Source organism: Choloepus didactylus, chromosome 8, assembly GCF_015220235.1.
Source record: "Choloepus didactylus isolate mChoDid1 chromosome 8, mChoDid1.pri, whole genome shotgun sequence".
Taxonomy (NCBI): domain Eukaryota; kingdom Metazoa; phylum Chordata; class Mammalia; order Pilosa; family Megalonychidae; genus Choloepus; species Choloepus didactylus.
This window is the reverse complement of record NC_051314.1, coordinates 82,500,372-82,528,267: the sequence shown is the minus strand read 5'-3', so window position 1 is coordinate 82,528,267 and position 27,896 is coordinate 82,500,372. Positions and strand designations below refer to the sequence as shown.

The 27,896-nt window shown below is 38.9% G+C and overlaps 1 protein-coding gene and 1 pseudogene across 3 annotated transcripts; one reads left to right on the top strand and one right to left on the bottom strand.

The window, feature by feature from the left end:
* Positions 1-449: 449 nt before the first annotated feature.
* Positions 450-27,896, top strand: EIF4B (eukaryotic translation initiation factor 4B). 3 transcript variants are annotated; one of them, XM_037847712.1, is made up of 14 exons: positions 450-552; positions 8,727-8,864; positions 10,132-10,340; positions 11,836-11,952; positions 13,717-13,771; positions 14,428-14,562; positions 15,693-16,004; positions 19,512-19,740; positions 21,237-21,349; positions 23,107-23,320; positions 23,957-24,012; positions 24,885-24,990; positions 25,265-25,337; positions 25,764-27,896. In XM_037847712.1, exons 1-14 carry the CDS (start codon positions 540-542, stop codon positions 25,842-25,844), a joined length of 1,851 nt encoding a protein of 616 aa, XP_037703640.1. In that variant the 5' UTR covers positions 450-539; the 3' UTR covers positions 25,845-27,896. The 3 variants fall into 3 exon arrangements, with proteins under 3 accessions (XP_037703640.1, XP_037703642.1, XP_037703641.1); XM_037847714.1 differs by having other exon boundaries at positions 451-552; positions 21,237-21,334; XM_037847713.1 differs by having other exon boundaries at positions 451-552; positions 23,960-24,012.
* LOC119543605 lies at positions 19,800-19,899 on the bottom strand (annotated as a pseudogene).

The following is a 27,896-nucleotide window of genomic DNA, read 5'->3' as shown; positions in this document are numbered from 1 at the left end:
AATATATTAGTTGGTTTCTTATTCCTTATTAGACGTCTAATTAAAACTTCACGCAGGAGCATGGGCTTGTTTTGCTCTTACAAACCGTTGTTTTGAAACAATTCAAAAACCTTCCTTTTCAGAAAATCAATTGCAGCACACCCACCGCGGGTTGCATCCTGTCTCAATTCCGACCCAGTAAACGATACCGGCGAACGTGGCCCCGCCCACTCTGCGGAACCACCGGAAGTTGGCGGCACACGAGACCCTGCCACCGGCTCACACTCGGCCCCATACCCGCGCGTAGCCCTACGTAAAGCGTGAGGGGTTTCGCGGCAGCCCAAGCCCCGCCCCTTCAGCCACATGTCGCACATGTCTCCCCGTAGGACGCAGCGCCACCTCCTCGCGCTGCCTTATGAACCTAGAACAGCGCCGCCCCGCCTGCTGTCTCCTCCTCACCTCCCCGCCCCCTCCCAGTTTCGCGTCTTCCAGCCCGACGCGCCCGCTATAATCACGTGATTGCCTCATCCGGGTCTTTTGCGTTCTCTCCCTCTCCCAACATGGCGGCCTCAGGTGAGTGAGCGGCTGAGCGCAGCGAAGGACCGGGTTCCGAAACCACCGTTCTAAATTGATCCACTGATCCCCTGGAGTCGTGGAGCAGGCGGTACCGCTTCCCTTCGGATTTTGGGCCTGCGGCAGGCTAGCGGCTTCGCCATCCTAGATTATCGCCTCGGATGTTTGGGGGGAGGGGAAGGTGTCCTTCCCCGCCCCCCCCCTTTTCACCCAGTCTGCGCGAGGCTGGAGGTCGGGGGTAAAGGCGGACTCTGGCTTGAATTGAAGTGAGGAGAAGGCACAAAAAGATCTGCGGGAGGCGCAAGGCCTTCTCATAGACGTGAAACACTGCCCGCGTGGAGGCAGGAAGGAGGCGGTTGGCGCGCGGACGGGCGCACTACGCTAGGTCTCCGAGGCGCGAGGCCGTTGCGGACGGGAGTGGGGTCGGGGGGATAAGGGGGGGGCAGTTAGAACGGGAGCGCGAGTCAGTGGAGGGGCGGGGGAAGGCAGCGGTGCGCGTGCGCGGTAGGGGGTAAGAGGGTAGTGGAGACGGGCGCGCCTTAAAACCACGCGCGAGCGCCCGGATGGGCAAACATTACATTGCCTCTGTTGTCCACTTTTCTTTCCTTTAACTTTCTTCTTTGCCCCTAAAAGTGTGGCCCGCGCTTATACCAGAGGTACGTGTTAGCTTCGGAGGTTGAAGCTATTAGTGGAACTCCGTGTGGTGCGCCCACGTGTTGGAGGAGAGGAAGCAGGAGTAGGAACCTAGATTTTCCTTGAGACTTTTTTTCTCACAGTCAGCATTTTTAAGGAGTGAAAACTGTGCTAGGTATGATTTTATTTGTTGGAGATATGGTAGTGAACAAGATTAAGTTCCTGCTCTGTGGAGCTTCCATTTTGGTTGAATTGTGATAGCTCCAATGGAAGGGTTCGGTTATTATTTTTTTTAAGATAACTGTATAACTAGTAGGTGGTGCAATTAAAGTAATACTTTGTGGCTGGAGTTTTCTTTTTTTAGATTTTGGCGGGGGTGGGGGGAGGGTGGATATCACTGCCACACACGTCTGCTTGCTTTTCTCATGGACCTGTAAGAGCAGTAGTGAGCTGTGGAACATCTTATGGCATTAGTTTTAGTTTGGGGGATGCAGTATTTTTCCCTGGCATGACCTGTAAAAATATATTGAGCCCCTAGTATCTCTGGACACTCACTTCTCACCAGGAATTTTGTCTGTCTTATTACAAAGTGGGCCAAGGGTTATGGTTGTATAACCTTTGGGAAGCGTTACAGCAATATGAGGTACATTTGAACGTGCATTTCATTGATGTAGCACTTGACAGTCGACCAAGCACTTTTGTGTATGTTGTCTCATTTGATCCTCTGTGAGATAATTTAGGAGTTGATGGTATCACTCAGCTGCGGAAAATTAAATGATTTGTTCAAGGTCACACACACAGCGGTGGCAGAGCAAGGTCAAAATTAAATTACCTAATTTTTCTCCTTCATTTTATACCAGTTAAGTGAAATTCAGACTGGTTAAAGGAGTTTACTCAGTGATCCCCCTTACCTACTTTGTTCTTCTATATTTACTTCTACCCTCTTGGAAGCTCTCATTTTTTAATTCAGTTAAACAAATACCTTTTTTAGCTTATGTAGTATGTGTGAGGGTCTGAATACACAGAAACATCCGACAAGCTATCTTGGAGAATTTGAGATTTACCAAATTTCTTTCCCTTCTCTGAATCAAAGTCGTATTGACTTTGTTAAGTGACAACACTTCGCAGATGTGGGAATTAATAAGACTATAAAATTCTCAGTGTCTTTTCAGTATACTTCCTGATGATGCCTGGTGCTTTCTTGAAAATAGTTCTTATATGTTGTCTGTGGAAATATATCATACAACCTTGTAGGCCTCTTTTCAACACTTCGCAGATGTGGGAAGTAATAAGACTATAAAATTCTCAGTGTCTTTTCAGTATACTTCCTGATGATGCCTGGTGCTTTCTTGAAAATAGTTCTTATATGTTGTCTGTGGAAATATATCATACAACCTCGTAGGCCTCTTTTCCTGTAAATGAGACCAAAGTATTCTTTACAGCAATATCAATTTCCAATTTGACCCATTATTGACCTTCAAGAATTGAAAGTGACCCAGGACTATTGAATGAAATAGCTTGAATTCCTGGGAAACTTGATACATTGATCTGGGCCACTTAATTGTTTGGTTGGCTTTTAAGACAAATACCCTAAAAATAGAAGCTTTTATTTTGTTTTAAATGTTCATTAAGACTATTTTAGTAGAGATGTTCCAGACCATTTACCTGTTAAGTTCCCAGTTTCCTTATATGGACATAGTTACCTGCTCTGCATAACTAGGGATTCAAACATGTACCTGCTCTCCATAACTAGGGAATTAAACATGTTTGATAGAGTAACATTTTTTGAAGTAAAATGGTTTAAAATTGGGAATAGTGGGTGTATGCCTACATTGGAGATGTAGGCACAGGCATTCATTTGCATGTCACTTCAAAATGTCATCATATGTGGCATCTTGTTTGATATGGGGAGAAGATCGTGTCCGGTGGTTGTTTGCATGGGGTGACCATCATAATTATTTTCCTTTTGATTAATCGATGATGTACTTTGTATGTGCATTATTATGTAATGGTCCAAAGAGAGAAATGGGAGGGTTGCCATTATATGCTCTGCACATACTTCCTGTTTTTAAATCCATTCTCTACCATATATTTGTTATTCTGAGACTAGGATACTTAGATTCAAAAGGCCGAGGCTAGAACTCTTTATGAAAAGACAAATAAGTAGGGTTAAGGTCAGCGACACAGTGTTATTAAGCAGTGTCACTGAAAAAAATAGCATACTAACTAGATTTCAGACATCCTAGAATTGAACCATTCTCTTTTCATGATGGTAGGGGAAAGATTGAAGAGTTAACTTCAGACTATAAAAAGGGAACCAAGTGCTTATTTGTAATTATGTGTTTGTTTGTACATTTAGGTACCTAACAAAATCAGTTTCTTAGATAGTAGATATTGCTACAGTCCTAATGGTAGGTAAATTTCCAAAGCAAGAAGTTGTACCTGAATGTTTATAGCTCCTTTTTCACAGAGAAGCTACGTGTACTTTGTGTAGTTGTTAGCAGGATGTACATTAGGCACTTACTTAGTGTTCTATTATGTAAATGATCAGATTGTCTCTGGAGGGGGTTGGAAAAGGCAGTATGGCATTTTCCTCAGGTTGGCAAGATGAAGATACTGGGCATACGTGATGAGATTATAAATCCTGTTCTCTACTGCGCTAAACTGTGTAACACAGTTAAAAGGTGAGGCCTCTTAACATCATGATATTGCATTGTATGAAACATTTTTAATAAGTTTTATTGAGATATAATTTACATGCCATAAAATTTGCTTTTTTATAGTGATGGGTTTTAGTATACTTGGAGAAATGTCTCTTACTATCTAATTTCAGAACGTTTGCGTTGCTCCCAAAAGAAACCCATACCCATTAGCAGATACTTTCCATTCCCCTAACCACCCCACCACCACCCCCGTCAGCTATCTAATCTTTCAGTTTCAGTGGATTTACCTATTCCGGACATGTAATCATGCAATATATAGACTTTTGTGACTGGGTTCTTTCACATAGCGTAATGTTTTTGAGGTTCATTGTATAGTAGGATGTATCAGTACTTACTCCTTTTTATTGCCAAATTGTATAGATACATCACATTTTGTTTTTCTTTCATCAGGTAATGGACGTTTCGGTTATATATATACATATATATATATATATTTTTTTACAATTATGAAGAATGCCGTGAGCATTCTGGTACAGGCTTTTGTGATTCTTTCTTAGCCTATAGTTACTAAAACATTCAGAAATTAATCACACCATAAAATAAGAGGAACTTAATCTGGTGAGATCTAAAATTAAGAGATTTAATTTTAACAAAGCTTCCTCTGAATATTTAGAGCTTCCCTTCCTAGACAAGAGATAATATTTTAGAAAGATGCAGAAGTAGGGCTGCATTTTACAACAAATAGTCTTTATTGCTTATGGTACTTTAAAGTATCCTCTGTTTGAACTACCTGTTAGTCTATAGATTTTATCATCCCAAGAGCTGTCAATTAGTGCTTTTATTATTTGTCACTTTTATTGAAGTGTAAAACATCACTTACAATAGTGGTTCTTAACTGAGGGCAATTTTGTCCTCTTCCCTTTCCATCCCCCCAGGGGACATTTGACAATGCCTTGGAGACATCGGTGAGAGGTGGGTGCTACAGACTTCTCACGGGTAGAGACTCCAGATGTTGCTAAACAACCTGCAATACATACAGCCCTCATAACAGCCGAAAATGTCAGTAGTGCTGACATTGAGAAACCAGACTTAGAGTTAAGTTGATTAGTTATATTTATATTTGTATCTACCATAACAAACTATTAAGAAGGCATCAAATCATAGGGGACTGGTGGTTTGATGGGTTGAGCCCTCTACCATAGGTTTTACCCTTGGGAAGACGGTTGCTGCAAAGGAGAGGCTAGGCCTCCCTATGGTTGTGCCTAAGAGCCTCCTCCCGAATGCCTCTTTGTTGCTCAGATGTGGCCCTCTCTCTCTGGCTAAGCCAACTTGAAAGGTGAAATCACTGCCCTCCCCCCTACGTGGGATCAGACACCCAGGGGAGTGAATCTCCCTGGCAACGTGGAATATGACTCCCGGGGAGGAATGTAGACCCGGCATCGTGGGACGGAGAACATCTTCTTGACCAAAAGGGGGATGTGAAAGGAAATGAAATAAGCTTCAGTAGCAGAGAGATTCCAAAAGGAGCCAAGAGGTCACTCTGGTGGGCACTCTTACGCACACTTTAGACAACCCTTTTTAGGTTCTAAAGAATTGGGGTAGCTGGTGGTGGATCCCTGAAACTATCAAACTACAACCCAGAACCCATGAATCTCAAAGACAGTTGTATAAAAATGTAGCTTATGAGGGGTGACAATGGGATTGGGAAAGCCATAAGGACCACACTCCCCTTTGTCTAGTTTATGGATGGATGAGTAGAAAAATAGGGGAAGGAAACAAACAGACAAAGGTACCCAGTGTTCTTTTTTACTTCAATTGCTCTTTTTCACTCTAATTATTATTCTTGTTACTTTTGTGTGTGTGCTAATGAAGGTGTCAGGGATTGATTTAGGTGATGAATGTACAACTATGTAATGGTACTGTGAACAATCGAAAGTACGATTTGTTTTGTATGACTGAGTGGTATGTGAATATATCTCAATAAAATGAAGATAAAAAAAAGAAGGCATCAAATGTATTATCTCTTGTTTAAGGATTTATAAAATTTTTTAAAAATGCTTCCCTCTTTTTAAAGATCTTTTGTTTAACCTATATGAATATATAAGGAACATTATAAGTGCTTGATAACTACTATTATAATTGAAGCCACAGGCCAAGAATTTAATAAAATTTCTGATGTGTGTACATGTGTGGTTTTCCCTCAGTCCATGTGAGTCTGACCTTAAATAATTGGGACTCATTTTGTTTCTTTTGTAAGGTGGTTGGTTTGTTAGCTTTTTAACAAGTCACATAAGATAGAAAGAAAATTAAGAGTTGGGCCATGTTTTATTGTCCTGTCTGCTAAAACAAATACCATCCAATGGATAGGCTTAATAGGAATTATTGGCTCATTTTCAGGGCTAAGAAGTCTTGCTTCCTCCTGGGGTCTGTATCTTACAGCTGACATGCAATTTTTGAGGTTCCTTGGTTTTTCTGTCACGTGATAATGCACATGGCAGTGCTGTCTCCTTTCTCTTCTGGGTTCCTTGACTTCCAGCTTCTAGCTTCTCCATGTCCAATTTCCTTTGCTTATAAGGACCTCAGCCATATTGGATTAAGGACCACCCTTGTTCAGTTTGGGCACACCTTAACTAATAACATCTTCAAAAGTCCTGTTTACAAATGGGTTCACACCCACAGGACTGCAGGTTGGGACCTGAACACGCATTTTGTGGGGGGACATGATCCAGTCCCCAGCAGACTGGTTCAGTCGTGTAAGGGATTAATTGATGCACCTGGAATATTAAACAGATGTTTATTTATAAAACAGAGGGTGACACTTGAAATCCTGAACTTGTAACATATCAGAAGAGCAAAGGGCACAGAGGGTTTAGGATAGCATCATTTCTTAGTTATTAGAACTAAGTGGAGTGGAACAAACACTTTGGGTTTATTGATTTTACTTTTTAAGTACTACTTCCTTTAAATTTGCTGCTTATATTGCAACTTTGTTAATGCTACTCCCAGATTTAAAGAAATGTAAGTTAGGAATCCTTTTTAGTTGTAATGTTTAGTTTCTTTTGAAATTTCAGATAACATTAAAGGAGAGGATGAGACTTGTCAAGAGTCGGTAAAAGTTGAGAAACCCTCATCTAGAAAAGATTTAAGCCAAAATCAGACCAAAGGGCAGGTTAATTCCAGAAACAGCTGTTCAGAACTCTATGTTAAGACATACAGAACAAGGGGGGGGGAGTACCTTACTCAAATTCTTATTCTTGACTCCATTGTATGGACTGACCACTGTTCTCTCTATTTTCTCAGGGACAGGGTAGGTTAATAATTGATTATTAGCCATTGATACTAGATTAAGCCCCATGAGGGTAATGATCATGTGTTTATCTTATCCCCAGTACTGGCTAGCATCATACTAAGCTATAGAATGGATTCACAGTAAGGCCTGGTTAATCATAAATGAAACTTAGTTTTGGAGTAGGATTTGCTGTTGTCACTTGAGAAATGTAGAAACTTCACATTCAGGGTCAACTTTTCAATGTGTTGTTACAGCCAGGTTCATCTGCTTTGTACATTGAGACCATAGTACTTCAGTTTCATAATTTTGTTCTGAGGGCAATATGTAGCATTTGTAAAAATGGGTCACCTTTATTTCTTGAAGGTGGAGTTTTAAAAGGCGGATACTTAGAGAGCAACCCTCAGTTAATCAAGTAGTACATCAAATTACAGGTACTTAGTCCTCTTGGATTGAAAATTAGTTAAGAATTGTAAGTGGAGGAGGAATTGGTGATTAGAAAAGCCTGCCATGAAGCTGATCTTCATTACAACAAAGCTCCTTTTTTCTTATTATTAAAACATGTAGTGGGTCTTTTGGGACCATTACTTTCTTCTGCTCTTGTGAATTACTTGCTGATTGGTTGGTGCCTTCTCAGAGGAAGTTCTGAGGACTAGATAGAAAGCCCCCTAAGTGGAGCTATTTTAAGATTCCTAAAAGATTTCATAATCGAGAAACATTTAAATGTGTCGGCTGTTAGAGTTTTCTCCTTGTGTTTTCCTTTTAGTATCATATCTAGTCTTCATACATGGTGTTAAGGTAAGGAAAGAGGACCCCCCCCCCCCTCCAGAATACAGCAAGATCTAGAGAATGAGTATAGTGCCATTCGAACACTTTCAAATGACAGTGAATATGGTCTTTTACTATAGTTACGATAACCTGCCATAGAACTGCTAATAAGCTTCTTAGAGGCCCACGTCCCTGTGGGGTAGTCATAAGAGCCCTGGGCTTGGTAACAGAAAACCTGAATTTTAATTCTAGCTCTGCCATCTAATATCTCTGACTCTAGGATGGTCTAATCTAACCTCCCTGAGACTTAGTTCCTTCTCTGCAAATTGATAGTAATGATGCCTATCTCACATGGTTGTTTTATGAGTATCACCTCAAACAATCCTCAGAAGTGTATAGTACATGTTATTAAGGATAGGAATTTCATTTTATTTAATCTTTGTATTCTAGGAGCAGCAAATCTAATGATCCATCTTAAATATAAATAGTTACTGAATTAAAAATCTTAAATGATACATGGGAGAATATAATAGGAAATAAAAAAGATTGCCCCCACTGCAGTCTTAACGTCCCAGAGAGGGGACTGTTGGACATCATTCTAGACCTTTTTCCATTACTTAAACATAATGTGTGTTTAAACAAAAGAGGCCCACACAGTATATATCCTATAGCTTTTATTTTCTTCTCTCTGCCATTTTTTTCTTTCTTTGCCATTGTGTGTTTTCCTTATAACTGCATAGTGTTCCTTCCTATAAAGATACCAACCCACTGTCTGTAAACCCCCAGTGCTGGTGAATAATCTTTCTCTTGCCTTTTTAAAACAGCGAAAAAGAAGAATAAGAAGGGGAAGACTATCTCCCTAACAGACTTCCTGGCCGAGGATGGGGGGACTGGTGGAGGAAGCACCTATGTTCCCAAGCCAGTCAGCTGGGCTGATGAAACAGATGATCTGGAAGGAGATGGTAAACTTTTATTTTCCGTAGTGTTTAGAATTTTTGTTATCTTCTAGGTAAAAACCTACTTATAATAACTTGAGAATCATTTAAGTTACTGTGTTCTTTTTTTCACATTTGTTCTTGTAAAGCTGAACACTAGATGCAGTCAATTCTCATTATTTAGTTAAATTCCATAAAGTCACTGCAAACATGGAATTAGCAATTACTGAACCATATATATTGTTGTTTCATTAGCATTCAACTCATGGCCAGAAGGACTATCACTCGTGTCTGAACAAGGCTCATCTAACCACATGTGTTTTCTCACTAAGGCACTTTACAGCCTTCTTGTGCTTAGGACTCTAGGCAGCACATCAGCACTGTGCTTTTAAACAGCTATTCTTTATAACTACCAGGTATGACCTGAAACTGATCACCATCATTTTAACCTTTTATAACTTCAGACTTAAAGGAAAGTTGCAAAAAGGTACAAAAACAAAAAGTTGCAAAAAGATAACAAAAAACACAGAGAATTCCAGTATACCACCTCACCCAGATACCCATATTTACCAACTTTTAGCATTTTGCAACATTTATTATATCATTCTATCCATCTGTGTCTGTTATCTAAACATGAGTGTAGATAGCATATATCATACTCCTCTAACACTTGACACTTCAGGTACATTTCCTGAGAACAAGGACACTCATTATGTAACCACCTTAAGTACAGCTCTATCAACTTCAAGAAATTTAACATTGCTATAAAGAGTACATCTATATTTCAGTGATTAAATACATTTTGAGTCAGAGGGACCTAAGGTTGAATCCTAGCTCTACTGCTTTACCATATGTGTTTCCTTAGCAAACTGCTGAACCTTTCTGAAATCTCAGTTTCCTTTTCTGTAGAATGGGAAACAATCTCATGGAATTGTTAATAAGATGAGATATAATGAATAATAAAGTACCTAGCACATAATAAATGTTCCATAATGAGTTGATATCCTCCTCATTTCTTTGCTGCATAAGGGATTAAAGGTATAATGATTCTGTTTAATGAAAGCCTGAGTCTAAGGCCTTAAAATATTTAGAAACAAAAAGACGGTGCTGAGTACCTTTTTCCATTGCTGTTCTAATTCTGACATCACTGCAGGTGCATTTTCTATTTGTAAGGTGCCCTACTGAACCCCTATCTTTTTTTGGGGGGGGGTATCTTTTCTGATGTGGCTCATTTAATACTATGTTAGCATAGGTTCTCTTGTTCTAATTTCTTATGTCCACTTTTCTCTCCTAGTTTCAACCACTTGGCACAGTAACGATGATGATGTGTATAGAGCACCTCCAATTGACCGTTCCATCCTTCCCACTGCTCCACGGGCTGCTCGGGAACCCAATATCGACCGGAGCCGTCTTCCCAAATCACCACCCTACACTGCTTTTCTAGGGAACCTGCCCTATGATGTGACTGAAGATTCCATTAAGGAATTCTTCAGAGGATTGAATGTAAGTGTGTAAGTTTTAGGCAGTTAACTATATGTGGAGGGTAGCATATTGATAGTGACTGCCTCTGAATTGCTATATTGTAAAAGATTCTGAGGTTGTGTCTAGACTTAGAAGAAAAGTATATGCAGTTAAAGCTGTTGTTTAGAACCTTTGCTGAGAATGCTCTCATCCTGCACCAGTTGGACAGTGTTATCAGCAGAATTAATACGTTATTGGTACAGAGAGGATCACTTAAAAACCACTGTCCCTTCTCATTAAGAAATAGTTAAATGTTAAAAGATGGGAAGAATTTCTGTAACAGCCATTCTGCTAGTGACATCCAGGCTTATATCTGACCTACTTTTTAATTTTTTATACAGATATATTTAATTGAACAGGTATGTAGTTTGTATTAACGGAAGGGTATGTTGATTTCCACTTCTTTCTGTTGATTTTTCTCCAGTCTTTAGCAATGAGAAGACATTAAAAATTACCTGTCCTTTAAGAATCTGCTCCCATCTTCACCCTTGCTGTGTTTTTTGACTCCCATATTCTCTGCAGTGGCCACTAGTTCCTATAGTTGGCTTATCTGATATGATTGGCTGCCACTTACAAATCTTTCTCTGTGTCACTCTTAGTACAAACTAGTAGGCTGACCTGATTTTTTATTTCTGTCTTGTGGCCTCGTCAATACAATGGGGAAAAACCTCTGGCCTGTTCAGGCTTTTCATCTTTAGGCTCTAGAACTGATTTCCCTAGCCAGTTGCCCCTTTCCTGTTTTGCTTCTTTTCCTACTCTAGTCATGTGTTAAGAAATCTGTATCTTAAGAGCCAAAGTAGCAAATCAGTGATGTAGAAGATAAATTTGAATATATGCAAAATGATGAAGAAATGAAGGAAAAGAAAACAGATATGGTGTGCATTAAAAAGATGGAAAGAAAATAGTCAAAAGTATTTGTAAAAAGACATGAAATTGGAAATAGAGGGTGAATATCCTTTTGTAAACAATTAATAAGTAAAAATTTGTGCCAGGGAATAGTGCATGAAACTTAAGACTAAAGGAAAGAATCCTGTGCACTTAAAATTAGAAAACACAGGTTAATCTCAGATTAAAACCAGGTTGCTGTGAATTTTGTCCTATACTCCAAGAAGTGGTTTTCTGTCTCAGAATTCAGCAGAGTTGAGGGAAGGAGGGGTTATAATCCAGTGTGTGATTCAGCCAAGCTGTTAATACATGAAGACAGTGAAATTCTTCAAGTATGTTTTCAAAAAAAAACAGCACAAATAGTTTTCAAAATTTGGCTCTACCTGTTAAATTCACATGATTCAAAAGATTAAACGGCATATAGTCAAGTTTCTCTTTCTCTGCAGCAGTTTTCTTCCTGGAGACAAACAGGTTTTGTGTTATTTTTTCAGAGAAATTCATTGCATTTACAATAATGCTTATTTGGTCCATAAAAAAGTGAATGAACAAGAAAATTGAATTGGGAAACATTTTTGTTTATTTCCTCCCTCAGATCAGTGCAGTGCGTTTACCACGTGAACCCAGCAATCCAGAGAGGTTGAAAGGTTTTGGTTATGCCGAGTTTGAAGACCTGGATTCCCTGTTCAGTGCCCTGAGCCTCAATGAAGAGGTAAAGAAAATAAGGGATGGGGTGGGAGCTAGCAAGAGATTTCTAGTGTGTTAATCAGTGAAACTGATATTTAGGTTAGATTGGTAGCTATTTCAAAAATTTCAGTAATATCTATAAAGAAATGCCTGAATTACTTAACATTCAGCATATAGCAAGCCACCCCTGACTTCAAGTTCAAGGAGTTCAGACAGTTCAGGAAGAAACCCATCACACCAAGTCTAAAATTTCATATTCAGTCACTCACAGCCTTGCCTCAGCTCACATGGCTTTATTTTGGTTTTTTTCCAAAATAATATGACCTGATTAAGACAAATAGGAAAACTATATTAATCAGCTTAGTATGAAAAGGCATTGTTTCATTTTCCAAGAAGTATTGTTGTGGGTTTTTTAATAAGTTTTAATTTACAGAGGGCTCATAAACATTTCTCACTGGAGTATCATTTATAATATATGCTCCTAGGAATGTTGTATAGGAGAATGACAGTGAACATTCAATCCTCCTTTTCTATCCAGAGACATGAGAGGTTCTGTAGGGAGAAGAGATCCAGCTATTAATACATGAGGAGAAATGGGATTGATCTAATTATAATACAAAGTAATCAGTGATGGGTGCCATGCAGTGATTTTTAGACTCAAAGCAGCATATGGAAGCGTTTAGTTTACCTGTTAGTAATGCAAGTTTCTAATCAAGGAACACTTTTATAACTCTAATGACGTTAGAAATCAAACTGATAATGTCTAAAAAGAGAGAAAGGCTTTTTTCTCCTCTCAGAAACCCCTTGTTTGTTGAGAAGGCAATCTCTCCTGCCATCTGTGCTGTAATTCTACAGTCTAAATCTGTCAACACCTCTTCCAAATATTTTTGTTGTCTTATAATTGAGTACCATGATGATAATCTGAAATAAATGTCAGGGACAAAAATTAAATAAATGCAAAGCTAAGGTTCCAAGTTTCTCTTCTCAGATTTTTAGATTTTATTAGCATTACTGATTCATCCCTTGACTTTAGTCTGAATAAGAAAAGGAATACCATGCAACTGTTACCTAAAGGTTGCTGGCTTAACTATTACTTAAAATATTGTCATGGTCCAGACTTAGGAGTTATTTTGTTAGAGATTTATTTCATTATAGTGTTATTTAATAGAATTCAGCGTGTTTGTAACTAAAATTTACTGTTACCTTTCTTCAAGTGTAGATTCTGTGAAATGAGGAAAAGTCAGCAGTAAAATAAATTGGGTTCAAGGTGTATAAATAGCGATGTGGGAAGGGGAAATCAGAGGGTATCCATGGAGGAACTGATTTATTCACAAGTAATACCGAGTGAAAGAACCTGAGATTATGAACAGAGACCAAGCTTTATGCATCTTTGCTAGTGTATGGTAGGGGCTCTATATATTTGAATAATTGCTATGGACCCAAATATGCCTTTTATTTGGGTACTGATACGTTATACTTGACAGATTGCCTTGGATTGTTAAACAGTTAATTCTGTTCTGTGAAATTCAGCTTTGTAAGAAAAAATCAGGATGAATTGAACTTACATTCATTTAAGCCGAACTTTGTTAATTCCTAAGAGGTTATTTTCGTTTTCAAGCCTTTCATCGAGGATTCTTTAGCCAACAACTTGGAGTGTTGGCTAGATTACAGTATTTTTCCTTTATCTTCCTTCCCCTAGTGCATCTGCTATGCCCAGATGTTCAAGGTCACTCATAGGATTTGTGCATAATGGGGCAAAAGGTTGGTTAACGTGGTCCTATGCTCTCAGTCTCTAGGTAACAGGAGAATTCGAGTGGACGTTGCTGATCAAGCACAAGATAAAGGTAAGAAAGCTGGTAGAGATTTTCCTGTTTTTTTTTTTATGGTCCTACCATAACAAAGCAGAGGTGTCCGTCTCAGAAATTTTTAAGAGGTAGATAGCAGGAGTCTTACCTGAATATTTATGGCAGCCATTCTCAGCTGGTGACAGTTTGCCCCACAGAGGACTTTGGCAGTGTTTGGAGACATTTTTGGTTGATGTAACTGAGGGACTACCACAGACATCTAATGAGTAGAATCCAGGTGTGCTGCTAAACATCCTAAAATGTATAGGACAGCCCCCCCACAACAAAGAATTATCCAGCCTAAAATGTCAATAACTGCAGGTTTATTAAATATTTAATAGATTGTTAGATACCTGGCAGTTCATTGGGCACATGAGAGACCTAATTCTTGTATATTTTAGGGACTCCTCGCCTATACAGAAGATGACAGTTAAGCACTAAGCCAGTAGAAATAAATTTGAGGAGAGGAATCACTTGGTTGAATTGGAGAGTACACTTTATGGGGGTGGGGTAACTTCATGATGAGGCTGGGATACAAAAGAAAAATATTGTAAGATGAGGGGGTTTTTCTGTACATGAGAGAAATGTGGGGCAGAGTCTTTTGTGAGTTAATTTGTTTGTTTTGGTTCTTTTGTTGTTTTAATGTATATACACAGACAGGGATGATCGTTCTTTTGGCCGAGACAGAAATCGGGATTCTGACAAAACAGATACAGACTGGAGGGCCCGTCCTGCCACAGACAGCTTTGATGACTACCCACCTAGAAGAGGTGATGATAGCTTTGGAGACAGTAAGTTCATTTTTATTAAGTTAGTTTCATCTGTGTTCTGGGGAACTCTTTAGTAATAGGACAAAGGAATTAATGTAGGTGATTACATGGGCAGATAGAAGGGGGAAAGCATAGATGATTAGTTGATACTAAGACCTGATAATAGATGCATAAAATTCGTAATTTAAAAAATCTTACCAAACAGAGAATAGAAGGGACATTTCTTAACTTGGTGAAAGGTAGCTATAGTGAAGCAGTTAACAATGAAACCCTGAAAACATTTTCTTTAAAATCAGTACTAAGTCAAGGACTGCTATTATTCAGAGTTGTACTTAAGCTCCTCCTGGCTAGCATAAGGCGAGAAAAAGAGAAAAGGCAAGTATAAGTAACAAGATGGGGGGGGGATTTTGAGACAATTGTTAGTAAGTAAAGCCAACTTTCTACAAAGTGAAGTACTTGAACTAATGAGAATCATCAAGATTACTGGAGTTAAGAGCAGCATACAAAAATTGGTTGCATTGCGGTATACTAGCATCAGACAATCAAAAGATGACTTTAAAAAAAAAAATACCTTTTTAAATGACAGGAAAATACTAAGTGTCTACCATGTTCTGTGCTCAAGATACAGCAGTGAACAAAACAAAAATTCCGCCCTCATTAGCATAGTTATAGTAGGAGAGAGAGACTCAACACTGTTCATAATCACTAAAGATCAGAAAGAACCTACTGTTCAGTAAAGAAGTGAATAAATAATGGTTTGTCCATGTACTGGAATACTTAAATAGTACATATGTATACATGCATGTAACAACAGGGATAAAATTCAAAACCTGTTACATTGAGGGGTAAAAGCAAGTATGTGTAACTTTGAAAGCAATACTGTATATTGTTAATTCATAACTTATAGAAAAGATGTATGGTGATCTACCCTCCCCCTTCTAAATTGTTGGCCCAGCAACATTTAATTACCAGGGAAATGCCAAGAAAAACTTAATTTGATATATATTTTTCCAGTTTGGATATAATGCAATTTATTTTAATAAAACTGAGCCAAAATAGTGAATGCCAAATTAACCCAATAACTATCATTTTTCTTTCTAATGTGCCCAAGAACCAAAAGGATGGTGTTACCTGTCTCTTTTTCTCTCTAGAGTATCGTGATCGTTACGATTCAGACCGGTATCGTGATGGATATCGTGACGGTTATCGTGACGGCCCACGCCGGGATATGGATCGATACGGAGGCCGGGATCGTTATGATGACCGAGGCAGCAGAGACTATGATAGAGGCTATGACTCCAGGATAGGCAGTGGCAGAAGAGCATTTGGTAGTGGGTACCGCAGGGATGATGACTACAGAGGAGGCGGGGATCGCTATGAAGACCGATACGACAGACGGGATGATCGGTCATGGAGCTCCAGAGATGATTACTCTCGAGATGATTATAGGCGTGATGATAGAGGTAATCATTTTCTTTTGCTTACTTTTGGAGTGGACCACTGGGTAAACCATGATTGGAAAATTTATAGTTAGTTTCAGACCCCATAAGTAGGCACAAATATTTGTACATTGTGAGAAGGTAATGGAGCATAGTAGAGAGAGCATGGGATAAGGATGACATAATAGTGTTCTCAGTTAAAATTTATTGACTAAAAGTAGAAAGGGGAAAAATTAACATTTGCCGTACATTCTTACTATGTGTTCTCATTCAGCAAACTTTAAAGTAGGTTATGTTGGCCCCATTTTTCAACGGAAGGAAATTCAAATGAAACTCAAAGTCAAAGCCAGTAATTGTCAACGTGGTGGTGTTAAAGTTGCTGATTTCAGTATCATAATACTGTACTACTTGATAGCTATTAATGAGATGTCTATACCTATTCCAAAAATATGCCATTAATGCCATTATATTTATGTAAAACATAGACTATTAGAAACCTCACCTATCAAAAATTAATAAATGACCACCATTTGTGTTCTGAATTGAATGATGTCATCAAAAAGGTAAGGTATCTGACCCCGATTTTTTTTATCTTTAATTATTCTTAGAAAACATTCCTAGACAGTAAACGTCACATAGCCTTCTAATATCCCTGTTAGTTCCAACCTTTGTGCCGTGTGCCTTATATACATCATTTGCTATAATTCTCTGAGTAAAAAAGAGTAATATTTATTGAGCATCTGCTCTACACCAATAATGAACCAAGTGCTTGTACAAGCATTTAATCCTAAGAATTCTATATGGTATAGATAGATCTCTCCATTTAAAGAGTGAGGAAAGTGGAGGCTCAGGTGTGGGCCTCAAATCCTCCTTTACTCCTGGCCACTTGGTCCCTTCCCATTCTTCGCCTTTTCTATTACCTGCACACCTGACCTTTTTTCTTGTTGTTCTTAACTTACCCCGCTCCTCCTAGAGTCATTGCCAGTCAGTGACCCTTTGTTTGGGCCTCATTGCCATACCCATGTTAACCAGCAGTTGTCTCCTGACAGATTCCTCTGCTTGTTCCATTCTTCATAGTGGGCCCAGTTTTTCTGGAACTGGACCTAATTAGTTATTCTCCTCCTTTTACAGATCTTCCTAATCTCCCCATGACCTGAAAGATACCCCTTTGTCTATACGTCTGACATACAAGGGCCTTTGCTTTTCTGCCTACAATTTACCTCTTCATCATTGTTTCTTATCTTTCCCATTTTACCCCGTTAGGTTCATGGTTGTCTTTTGGGACTGCTCCAGCGTCACTGCTTTGACATTGTCGCAGGCTTTCCCAAACACAGGTCATCTCACTCTTGGATCTTTCATATGGATAAATCTATTTTGTAGAATTTAGCATACTGTATTCTTTTTTACTCTGACTCTGCCGCTAGATTGAGTTCCTTTTTAGGCAGGGAGGAACTAAACTACCTAGCCATCATATTCCTGGCCTTAGCTCAGGATCTGACATGTAGGTGTTGAATAAATTATTTGTTTAGTGGGTAAATAAATTGACATTCTCAAAGGAAGAAGAAATGAAATTATGTACCATGGTGAGAGGGAGCAATAGAGTTGCTTTATTTTCAGGTCTACTAAATGTTAGCTGTTCTAGTTTGCTAATGATGCTGAAATGCAGAACACCAGAAATGGATTGGCTTTTATAAAGGGGGTTTATTTGGTTACACGGTTACAGTCTTAAGGCCATAAAGTGTCCAAGGTAACGCATCAACAATCGGGCACCCTCACTGGAAGATGGCCAGTGGCGTCCGGAAAATCTCTGTTAGCTGGGAAGGCACATGGCTGGCATCTGCTCCAAATTCTGGTTTCAAAATGGCTTTCTCCCAGGACATTCCTCTCTAGGCTGCAGCTCCTCTTCAAAATGTCACTCTCTGTTGCTCTTGGGGCATCCTCTCTTAGCTTCTCTGGAGCAAGAGTCTGCTTTCAACAGCTGTCTTCAAACAGTCTCTCATCTGCAGCTACTCTCCCCATTTCAGTGCCTTCTTCAGAGCATCCACTCTTGGCTGTGGCAAGCTCTCTTCTTCAGTCTGAGCTTATATAGTGCTCCAGTAAACTAATCAAGGCCCATGCTGAATGGTCGGGGCCACACCTCCATGGAAATTATCCTGTGAAAGATCTCGCCCACAGTTGAGTGATTGCATCTCCATGGAAACATCCAATCAGAAGTCTCCAACGCAATCAACACCAATATGTTTCCTGCCCACAAAAGACTGCATCAAAGATAATGGCATTTGGGGGGATATAATACATCCAAACCAGCACATTAGCCATATGACCTTGAGTGAGTTACTCTTCTGAGCCCATTTGTTTGCAGCAGATACATACATATGGAAAAAGATTAAAGAGATGCATGGGATTGATAAACACCAAATTCAGCAGAGTGGTTATGAGGACAGAATGCAACTAGGCATGTTATCAGGAGAAGAACATTTATATCCTCTTTGTCTGGGATAGGATAAACAATTTTAAGAAATAAAATTTCCTTAAAATACTTAGGTTTGTCTTGAAGTATTCTGATAATGTTGATCAAGAAAGAAATCAGATTCCCTTAGAGTTGATATATTCATGCTTGCTTTGCCCTATGGGTGACCTGACAAATTTGTATTATACATGAAGAGTATAAAAACTAGTCTTTCCTGTGATACTGTTTCAAACTCATTGTATTAGGGTTCTCTAGGGAAACAGAAACAACAAAAGAAACAATGTAAGATTTTATAAAAGTGTCACACAACTGTGGGGATGCACGAGTCCAAATTCCATAGGGCAGACAGCAAACTGGGAACTCTGATGAAGGTGTTCGGTTAACTCTTGAGGAGATGCTGGCTAGCCAAAGAAGAAATGAAGGTTCTCTTTCTCCCCTGAAAGTCATCAACTGATTGGATTAAATCCAGCTGATTGAATTCTCTCATTGTGGAAGACACTCCCTTCGTTGATGTGATCAGTCACAGCTGCAGCCAGTTGACTGATGATTTAATAAACCAGTCTTCTGGTTTATTAACCAGCCAGAAATGTCCTTGCAGTAACTGGCCAGTGCTTGCTTGACCAGACACCTGGACACCATCACCTGGCCAAGTTGACACATGAACCTAACCATCACACTCATTATAACCTACTGAAAAGTTTCTCCTATCTTCCAGAAGAGGTTTTTGATCAAGAGGTAGTTTGATCATAATAGAAAAGTTTTTCCAAGGTAATAGTAATCATAATAATGAAAAATTTATCATTAAAATTTTACTGTGTTTATTCTTTCCCATGGTCTGGTACTGCATCATAGATGTGGTAGAAGAAAGAAATCACTGAGTTTGTTTATTTAAACTACCCATTTTCTAATTATCTCCTGTCTTACCTTCCTTGCCAGGCTACCTAGGCTACTAACCTGAATCCTATATAGAATTTTGTAAGAGCGATGTAGGGGGACCTGGCTTTCAGCCATCAGCTTCTCATGATTTGAAAAACTATTACTTAGAGTGTTATTTAACTTAGGTCCCCCCCAAAGACCCAAACTGAATCTAAAGCCTCGGAGTACTCCTAAGGAAGATGATTCCTCTGCTAGCACTTCCCAGTCCAGTCGAGCAGCTTCCATCTTTGGAGGGGCAAAGCCTGTTGACACGGCTGCTAGAGAACGGGAAGTAGAAGAACGGCTACAGAAGGAACAAGAGAAATTGCAGCGTCAGCTGGATGAGCCAAAACTAGAACGCCGGCCTCGGGAAAGGTAAGGTTATTTCCCATCTGTGGATATGGTGATTTTTTTTTTAATGAGATGTAATTTTTTTCTTACTGGAATGCTTCACAAATTTGCATGTCATCCTTGCACAGGGGCCATGCTAATCTCTGTGTTGTTCCAGTTTTTTAGTATGCTGCCAAAGCTAGCACTTTTTAATGCAATTTTATTGGGATGTATTCATACACCATATAACATCTAAAGCATATAGTGGCACACAGTATCATCATATAGTTGTACATTCATCGCCACAATCTAATTTTCAAGCATTTTCATTACTCCAGAATAAAGAAAAAGATATATTAGAAAATTAAAAAAAAAAAACCCAAACCATCCCATACCCCTTATCTCCCATTATTTATATATATTTTGTCCTTATTTTATTACTCATCTGCCCATATACTGGTTAAAGGTAGTGTCAGTCACCAGGTTTTCACTATCACACGGTCACACAATAAAAGCCATAGTTATACGATTATCATCAAGAATCAAGTCTAGTGTATAACTGTTCAGCATATTTAGATATTTCCTTCTAGCTATTCTGATACACTAGAAACTAAAGAGTATCTCTTTAATGCATAAGAATAACCACTAGGTTGACCTCTCAACTCTGTTTGAGATCTCATAGCCACTGAAACTTTATTTAGTTTCATTTCTTTCTCCCCTTTTGGTCAAGGTGGCATTCTCAATCCCATGACACCAGGACCAGGCTCATCCCTAGGAATCCTGTCCGTCCTTCCCAGGGAGACTGAAACTCCTGGGAGTTAGTGTCCCACGTAATGGGGAGGGTAGTGAGTTTATTTGCAGAGTTAGCTGAGATAAAGAGGTCACATATGAGCAAAAAAAGAGGTTCTCTTATGAAACTTATTCTTGCAAAGGAGAAGCTAAGCCTACGTATAATTATGCCTGTAATTATTATACTGTAGAATGAGTAAATAGCACATTCACAGAAACAGCAAATTAGAGGTTACCATGGGGTGTTTCTAAAACCAAAATAAAACCCACCATGAGGAGGTGAGTGGAATCCAGAAAATTTAATTGCATCAACTACAGGGTTCTCTTATAAATTAAATAAAAATTATATTTGCCTCTTTTCAAGTTATTTCGGATGGGGTAGAGAGAATGTTTTCACTTTTATTAAGTGTAGGCTATAAATTTTCCATTTTTTTTAATTGCACATGTGTTGATGATATCTGAATGTTATTGCAGGGTAGTAAAGGAAGCATTACAAAAGTGTTTCTTGTAAAAGGAAATTAAATATATATCATTAAGTGGCATAGGGAAGTGTTAGTCTTATGCAAGATAATGATATTGTGATTATGTAGCAGAATGTTCTTTGCTGTAGCTGATGCTTGGTAAAGTAGTTAGAGGCAAAGTGTCTTGATGTCTGCAGCTAAGAAGTAATGGCTCTTGGGGAGTCAGCATAGGTACAAAGTGGCTTTCATTGATCCAGACATACTATGTTTTATTGTTTTTCTTTTGTACAGGCACCCAAGTTGGCGAAGTGAAGAAACTCAGGAACGGGAACGGTCGAGGACAGGAAGTGAGTCATCACAGACTGGGACCTCCGCAACATCTGGCAGAAGTAAGTCAGATCAGGGTGGGTATCATATTGCTGTTTTCCATAACCTGTTGGGGGATACATGGAGAAAATTATGCAGAGACTTTTGGGATATTAAATTCAGTCAGTTCCACGAACTCTCTTTGGGTGAGCACAGACTGATCTGAGTTTCACATCTCCTGCTCTGAAAAATCAGAAATGGGCACCAGAAAAGACTTGGATGATCCATTTACTAAATAATCTGCTATTGAAGTGTATTTGACTATTAGATTTGCCCCTTTGATTTGTATCTTGACATTTAAAGTTTTGTTTATTCAGAATAGTCATAGACGTGGAGTTTCAGAGTGAGTTGTCCCCAGAGCCAACCATTTCTTTTTTTTATTAGAGCAATTTTAGGTTTACATATACCCCCATCTCACACACACATTCTTCCCTAACATTTTGCATTAGTGTGGTACCTGTGTTTCAATTCATGAAATAATAATATAATTTTCCTATAACTTTAATGCATTGTTCACATTAGCAGGACAACCTTTTTTGATGTCAAGGCAAAGAAAGGCCAGTGCTAGTTTCAAGCTTTGATATTCTGGTCTTATGTCTTCTACACTTAACTTTAATTTACTGATTGTCTACCAGCAGTTTTTAGTGTTTTGCATACCTCCCTCCCCCTTACCATGATCCAGTGTTTTTTAAGGTTTCTCTTCCTGCCTCTAAATTTATGTGTACTAAAGCGTTTCTCAAAACATGGTTCAAGGCTGAAGTGATTTGGACATTCATCCAAGGATTGTAAGAGTTTTCTGGAAACTATGTATACTAGAGTAGCCTCTCAGTAACAGCATATAACACCTGTGTGTGTGTGTGTGTGTGTGTGTGTGTGTGTGTGAGCTTTAACATATATACATAACAGTGATAACTTTTGAGATACATTTTCACAAGTAGTTAGCAAATTTCAAAGTATGTCATGGGTCACAGTTCCACAACTTCAGCCATTTCCGTTGTAAAATATAACATGTATACAGAAAGCTATCATCTCTTATGTACAGCTCAGCAAGCAGTCATATAGGCAATTTCAAAAATTGTTAATGGGTTACAGTTCCAGTTTCAGTTCTTTCCTTATTATGCAATACAAGTTATATACAGAAAGGTAACACCTCTTTTTATAGCTAGGTTGGAGTATGGTAATGTGAGTTTGTATACCTACTTCTGTAGAGCTTGCACTTAAAATGAGGACAGTGTCTAACAAAACAAGCGCCTAATTTTAAGGAGGTATTTGGTTACCTTTAAAAAACATGTATGTGTTCTGTTTTTTCATAAATTTATGAATGTGATCATATCATGTTTTACTGTGTGTGTGTGTCTCAAGCTTCTAAATTAATATTGAGCCAGTGGTTCCTGGAATTTGGGGTTTCATGCTTGTCTCCTGTACATAGTCACATACATGTATACACATATTTTTCTAATAAGGCCATTTTAACAATGAAAATATAGAAAGGCTGTAATCCCAAAATAAAGGATACTTGCTCATTCCCAAGAAAGGTCAGATGGCTGTCTTTTGAGATGTAGACACAGTTATTATTTTTCCTATTTCTCTTTGCTTCCATAAAACATTTTTCTCAAAGCGACATTTGGAAACTACTGGATTAGGGTTAATTCCATCTATTGGGATCCAGAGTAAAGTCTGTATTTGAGAATAATGATGGAAAGAGGTGAATTTGGATGTGGACCATTTTCCACTCTGTTGAGATCCTACAGTGCTTGTAGGATCTGCCGATTTGACCTTTCCACTGACTTCACAGATGCACGAAGGAGAGAAAGTGAGAAGTCTCTGGAAAATGAAACCCTCAGTAAGGAAGAAGACTGTCACTCTCCAACTTCTAAGCCTCCCAAATCTGATCAGCCTCTAAAGGTAATGCCAGCCCCTCCACCAAAGGAGAATGCTTGGGTGAAGCGAAGTTCTAATCCTCCTGCTCGATCTCAGAGCTCAGAAACAGAGCAGCAGTCTCCTACAAGGTGAGTCAGTTTGGAAATATAACAATAGGTTAGCTATAGAGTCAGTATTGTGATAGCGTGATAGAAAACGCACAGTATGATGTTGGCATTCAATAGCATGTTATAGGTTATGCTGTATTTGCTCCCTTAGTTCAGATTCAGTCATATACGAGAACTGGCTGATGAGCCATCTATTCAGTTTTTCAGAATTTGGTAGCCAGTTCACAAAACTTAGGTGATTTGAAATTGGCCATGATGAGAATATTTACACCACAGAAATATGCCAGTGCTGTATATTAGGGGCTTTCTTTTTTTTCCCACACCAGAGAGCTGCTTAGCAACACAGCCATGGTTCAAATGTAAATTTCCCCTCTGCCGGTTATTGGCAGTGTGGCCTAGGGTGTCACTCCACTTCTAAACTTTAGGATCCTCCTCTGTAAAATAGAGAATAATAAATAATTCTAACCTTGCATGGTTATGATGATTCTAAAGAATATGGCACTTCATGTTAAATTTCCCAAATTTTAATGTTCCATAACTTTAGGTATATATTTTTCATTCTCTGTAAAGCTTACTGCACTTGGAAAATGAGGACAAGTTTCTTAGCTGCTCCCTCTCTGAGACAACTGATGACTGATTATATGTTTTCCTTCTAAGTAGTGGTGGAAAAGTAGCTTCAGTTCAACCATCTGAGGAAGGACCAGCAAGAAAAGGTGAGACCATACTGAGGGGAAATAGGATTTTCACCTGGGTATGAAGCGTAAATAAGATTTACAGAGGAGTCAAGACATTTAGAATTTCAGTGTATTTTGCACCTGTTTTCACATTAAAGGGTCTTTGATGATCTTAACTTTTCTTGCCAGTAGAGGGCAGGAGTGGCCACTTTGAAGAAAACGTGGAACCCTGCCCTTTCCTGGTAGAACATTTCTTTGAATGGAAAAAAAAGAAACGGAAGGAAATTAAGTTGTTTGGCCAGATTAGAAATGCCACCATCAGCAAGGCCAAGGTCACCACAGAGCGTCATAGTCCTTATTTCCAGCATGCTTTACATGATGGTGTGACCCTACAGCAGAACTTTTTAGTAGGCTCTTGTTTGATTTTGTTTGGTTTTAAGAGCAGTTGTAGGTTTTCAGAAAAACCATGCAGAAAGTATAGAGTTCCCACATACCCCTCTCTCACACAGTTTTCCTTATTATTAACATTGTGCATTAGTATGGTATTTTTGTTACAATTGATGAAACAATATTATTATTATTATGCTGTTAACTTTAGCCCACTGTTTATATTAAGGATCACTTTTTTTTTTTGTAACTTTATACAACCTGAAATTTCCCTTTTATCCTGTTCAAGTCTACAATCCAGTCGTGTTAATTACATTCACAAAGTTGTGCCTCCATCATCTTGTTTGTTTTTTATGTGTGTGACACATGGGTATGGGAAAAGTTCTTAAGGAAGTCTGGGTTGGGGAGAAGTTTAATTTCCCCATTAAATATGGACACACTTTCTTTCAACTTAATGGAAACCTAGGAGAGGGAGAGGGAATTTTACTTGCCTTCAACTTATTTTTATACCTCTTTTTGAGCAGATGAAAACAAAGTAGACGGGGTGAGTGTCCCAAAAGGCCAAAGTGGGAACTCTGTCCGTGGTCCAGGAGATGGAGGGAGCAAAGACCACTGGAAGGAGTCTGATAGGTATGCATGTTCTCTTGTCATTTGTAAATCATTCATCTGATGGTAGATACAAGGTTCTTTGTAATTAAGGAGTTCTTGGTTTTCCAGGTATATCAGATCTCTCACTGCAAACAAACTAAAGTCAACCAGTATAGACAGTTAAAATTCTAAGAATCTAGAAATAATATGCAGATAGCAAGAACTGCGGACTGGAGGTACTCAGTGCCTCACAGCTGCTTTGTGTGTATTGGGATGCCTCTTCTACAAGTGTGGTTCTATGCTTACATCTCTATAGGAAAGATGGCAAAAAGGATCAAGACTCCAGATCTGCACCTGAGCCAAAGAAAACTGAAGAAAATCCAGCCTCTGTAAGTGATAAAGGCTTGCTCCCAACTTTCTTTGTACACTTTTACTCCAAAATGCCCCCTTTCTAAGGATCTTGGTGTTTTCCCTTTTTGCCATTGGACTCCTTTACATTTGGGATAGCAAATAGAATGATGGAAATGGGATTTTTAGGGTTTGTTAGAAATAGTAAAAGCAGCTTAGATTAACTTTTTCCCATTTCTACCTTTCACTTCTCTCATCCCTTCCTCCAGGTAGAGAGAGGGTAGTGGGTGATATAAAGAACACATGTGCCTCTGACTCCCTTTTCTTGAATAATGCTAATGAGCAAGCAATTAGGTGAAATCTGGACTATCATTGTCTGTTTGCCAAAGTATTAGTATCCTGTTTCTTGTTTTTTTCATGTGAGAATTCAGGCCTTTGTTCTTTTGTCACTTTTATATCTATTACAGAAGTTCAGTTCTGCAAGCAAGTATGCTGCTCTCTCAGTTGATGGTGAAGATGAAAACGAGGGGGAAGATTACACCGAATAAACCTCTACATCCTATGCTTTCTCCTAGTCTCACTCCATCCTGGAACATTCGAGAGCAAATCAAACCTCTATCCAGACAAGACAAAATAAAACACACCATCTCCTGGAGACCTTTCTTAACTTTTTTTTAAAAAAAAAAAAAAAATGAAATTCTTCTGCATGCTGCTGCAGCCTTTAAAGTATTGAACTAACTGGAGAATCACCATTGTAGCCAGAGAGAAAGAGGTGTACAGCCTTTAAAGGAAAAGTTGTTTGCTTTGATGACACCATGCAGTTGCTTGTATGATTGGTGCCTAGGGACCTCCATTTAGCAGAAATGGTAATGATGGTGATTCGGTGTGTGGAATCTGGTTGGACAGTAGGGCAGGTATAAGGAAGAGTGTGAGATTTCTACCTTTTAATTCTTAATATCCTATTGTAGCATATATGAATTCTGAAACATCTAAATAAATTTTCCATCCTTGGAAAGATAGGTTAAATAGTCTCTGAGGTCGTTTTAGTCTCCAGAAGGCTGCTAGCCCCTCTTCTTATTTAATTCTGAGCTTTTGGGGCCAGCCTAGGGGGAATTCCTTCATTTTTACCCCCCAGGGGGGTAGTTGGGAGTAAGTCCACAGGCCATGAAAGAATAGGACTTCTCTGTGACCGAAATAAATGGGAAAGATGTGGTTTGAAAAGAAGCTTTGGGAGGTGATGAATTATTTTGCGCCAGGTAATAGGGAAACGGTATGCCCTCCAATAAACACATACATGTTTACTTCCTGGAGCAGGGAGCACTTAAAAGTCATGGGAATTCCCAGGTCTTTTATGTGTCCTGATTTTGTCCTTTCTAAACACTATCCTATATACCCAAATTCTTTGAAACCTTGAAGCTTTAAAAATTTAGTCTCATCATTGATTGTCCTGTGTTTCTCATACTCCTCTTTACTATCATCTCCCATGAAACTAGCTTCTATTTAAGTCACGTACCTAATCTCTTAGATATTTTCTCTCTCGGCCACTGGGAGCTGTCAAATGAGGAATCACTGCTTTTCTCAAGCAAATTGGCTCCTTGAAGTCTTGACTCCATCCATTCCTGCTCCTGCTTCTTTGACCCCTTTTACAGGTCAGAAAACTCCAGGATTAATGGTCTTGGGTGGTGAATTAGGGTGGATAAATAGGGACAGTTAAATTGGGAGTGTTTTCTTCCAACCTTGATTGGTTTATTTTTACTTTATTTTTTACAAGTTTCCTCCTATCTCTACTGAAATCCCACAGTTTGGATTTGTAATGTGGCCTAGACCAATGTGTGTGCGTGTGTTTTTTTTTTGCTTTTTTTTTTTTTTTTTTTGTGATTCCCTTGAGAGCATAAATGATGGAGAGAACTATTTAACAAGGTCCTGGTTTCTCTTGAAACAAAATAGTTTAACTTGCCTGCTTTTATGTGCACCTTTTATAGGGTTCAGCTTGGTAGGTGGTGTCCCTCCCACCATGGGCAGTATTGGTACCTGCAGAGAAATGACACTGTGGTCTCTTGTTTGCAAGCCTTTCTAGCATCAGTCCTAGGTTAGACCCTTTCCAGCCATGCAGGGTGTTGGTTCGCGTGTGCTGCGGCAGTGGGCATAATGAATCATTTACCCAGTGGACATAAAATATATTCTTAGTGAATTCATTTTAAGTAATTGGCATGGATTGGCTAGTAGCTAGGAAATGGGCTTTTAGAGAAAGATACCCAAGGGTGAAAGGTTTTTGGTTGGTTTTTGTTTTTTTTTTTTTTTTTTTAACTATTTGCTGTAGATGATGAAAAGGTAGGGTTTGCCCTCTTCATGTCTACTCTTCCAAATATATCCAAAACTGTTCCCATTCCCCTACCCTCCCCCCCCTGTTAAAACAGAAACCGGGATTGATTTATGTCCAGCTCCTGAATACATGTAAAATTTGTACAAAAATATCTTATATGAAAATGATTTGTAATCTGTAGACTTAATACCTGGGAGATGTCTTGAGATGTAAAATACCCATCCTTTGGGTTGTGGGTTTTTTGTTTTCTCCAAATAAATCTGATCTTTAAAGTTCA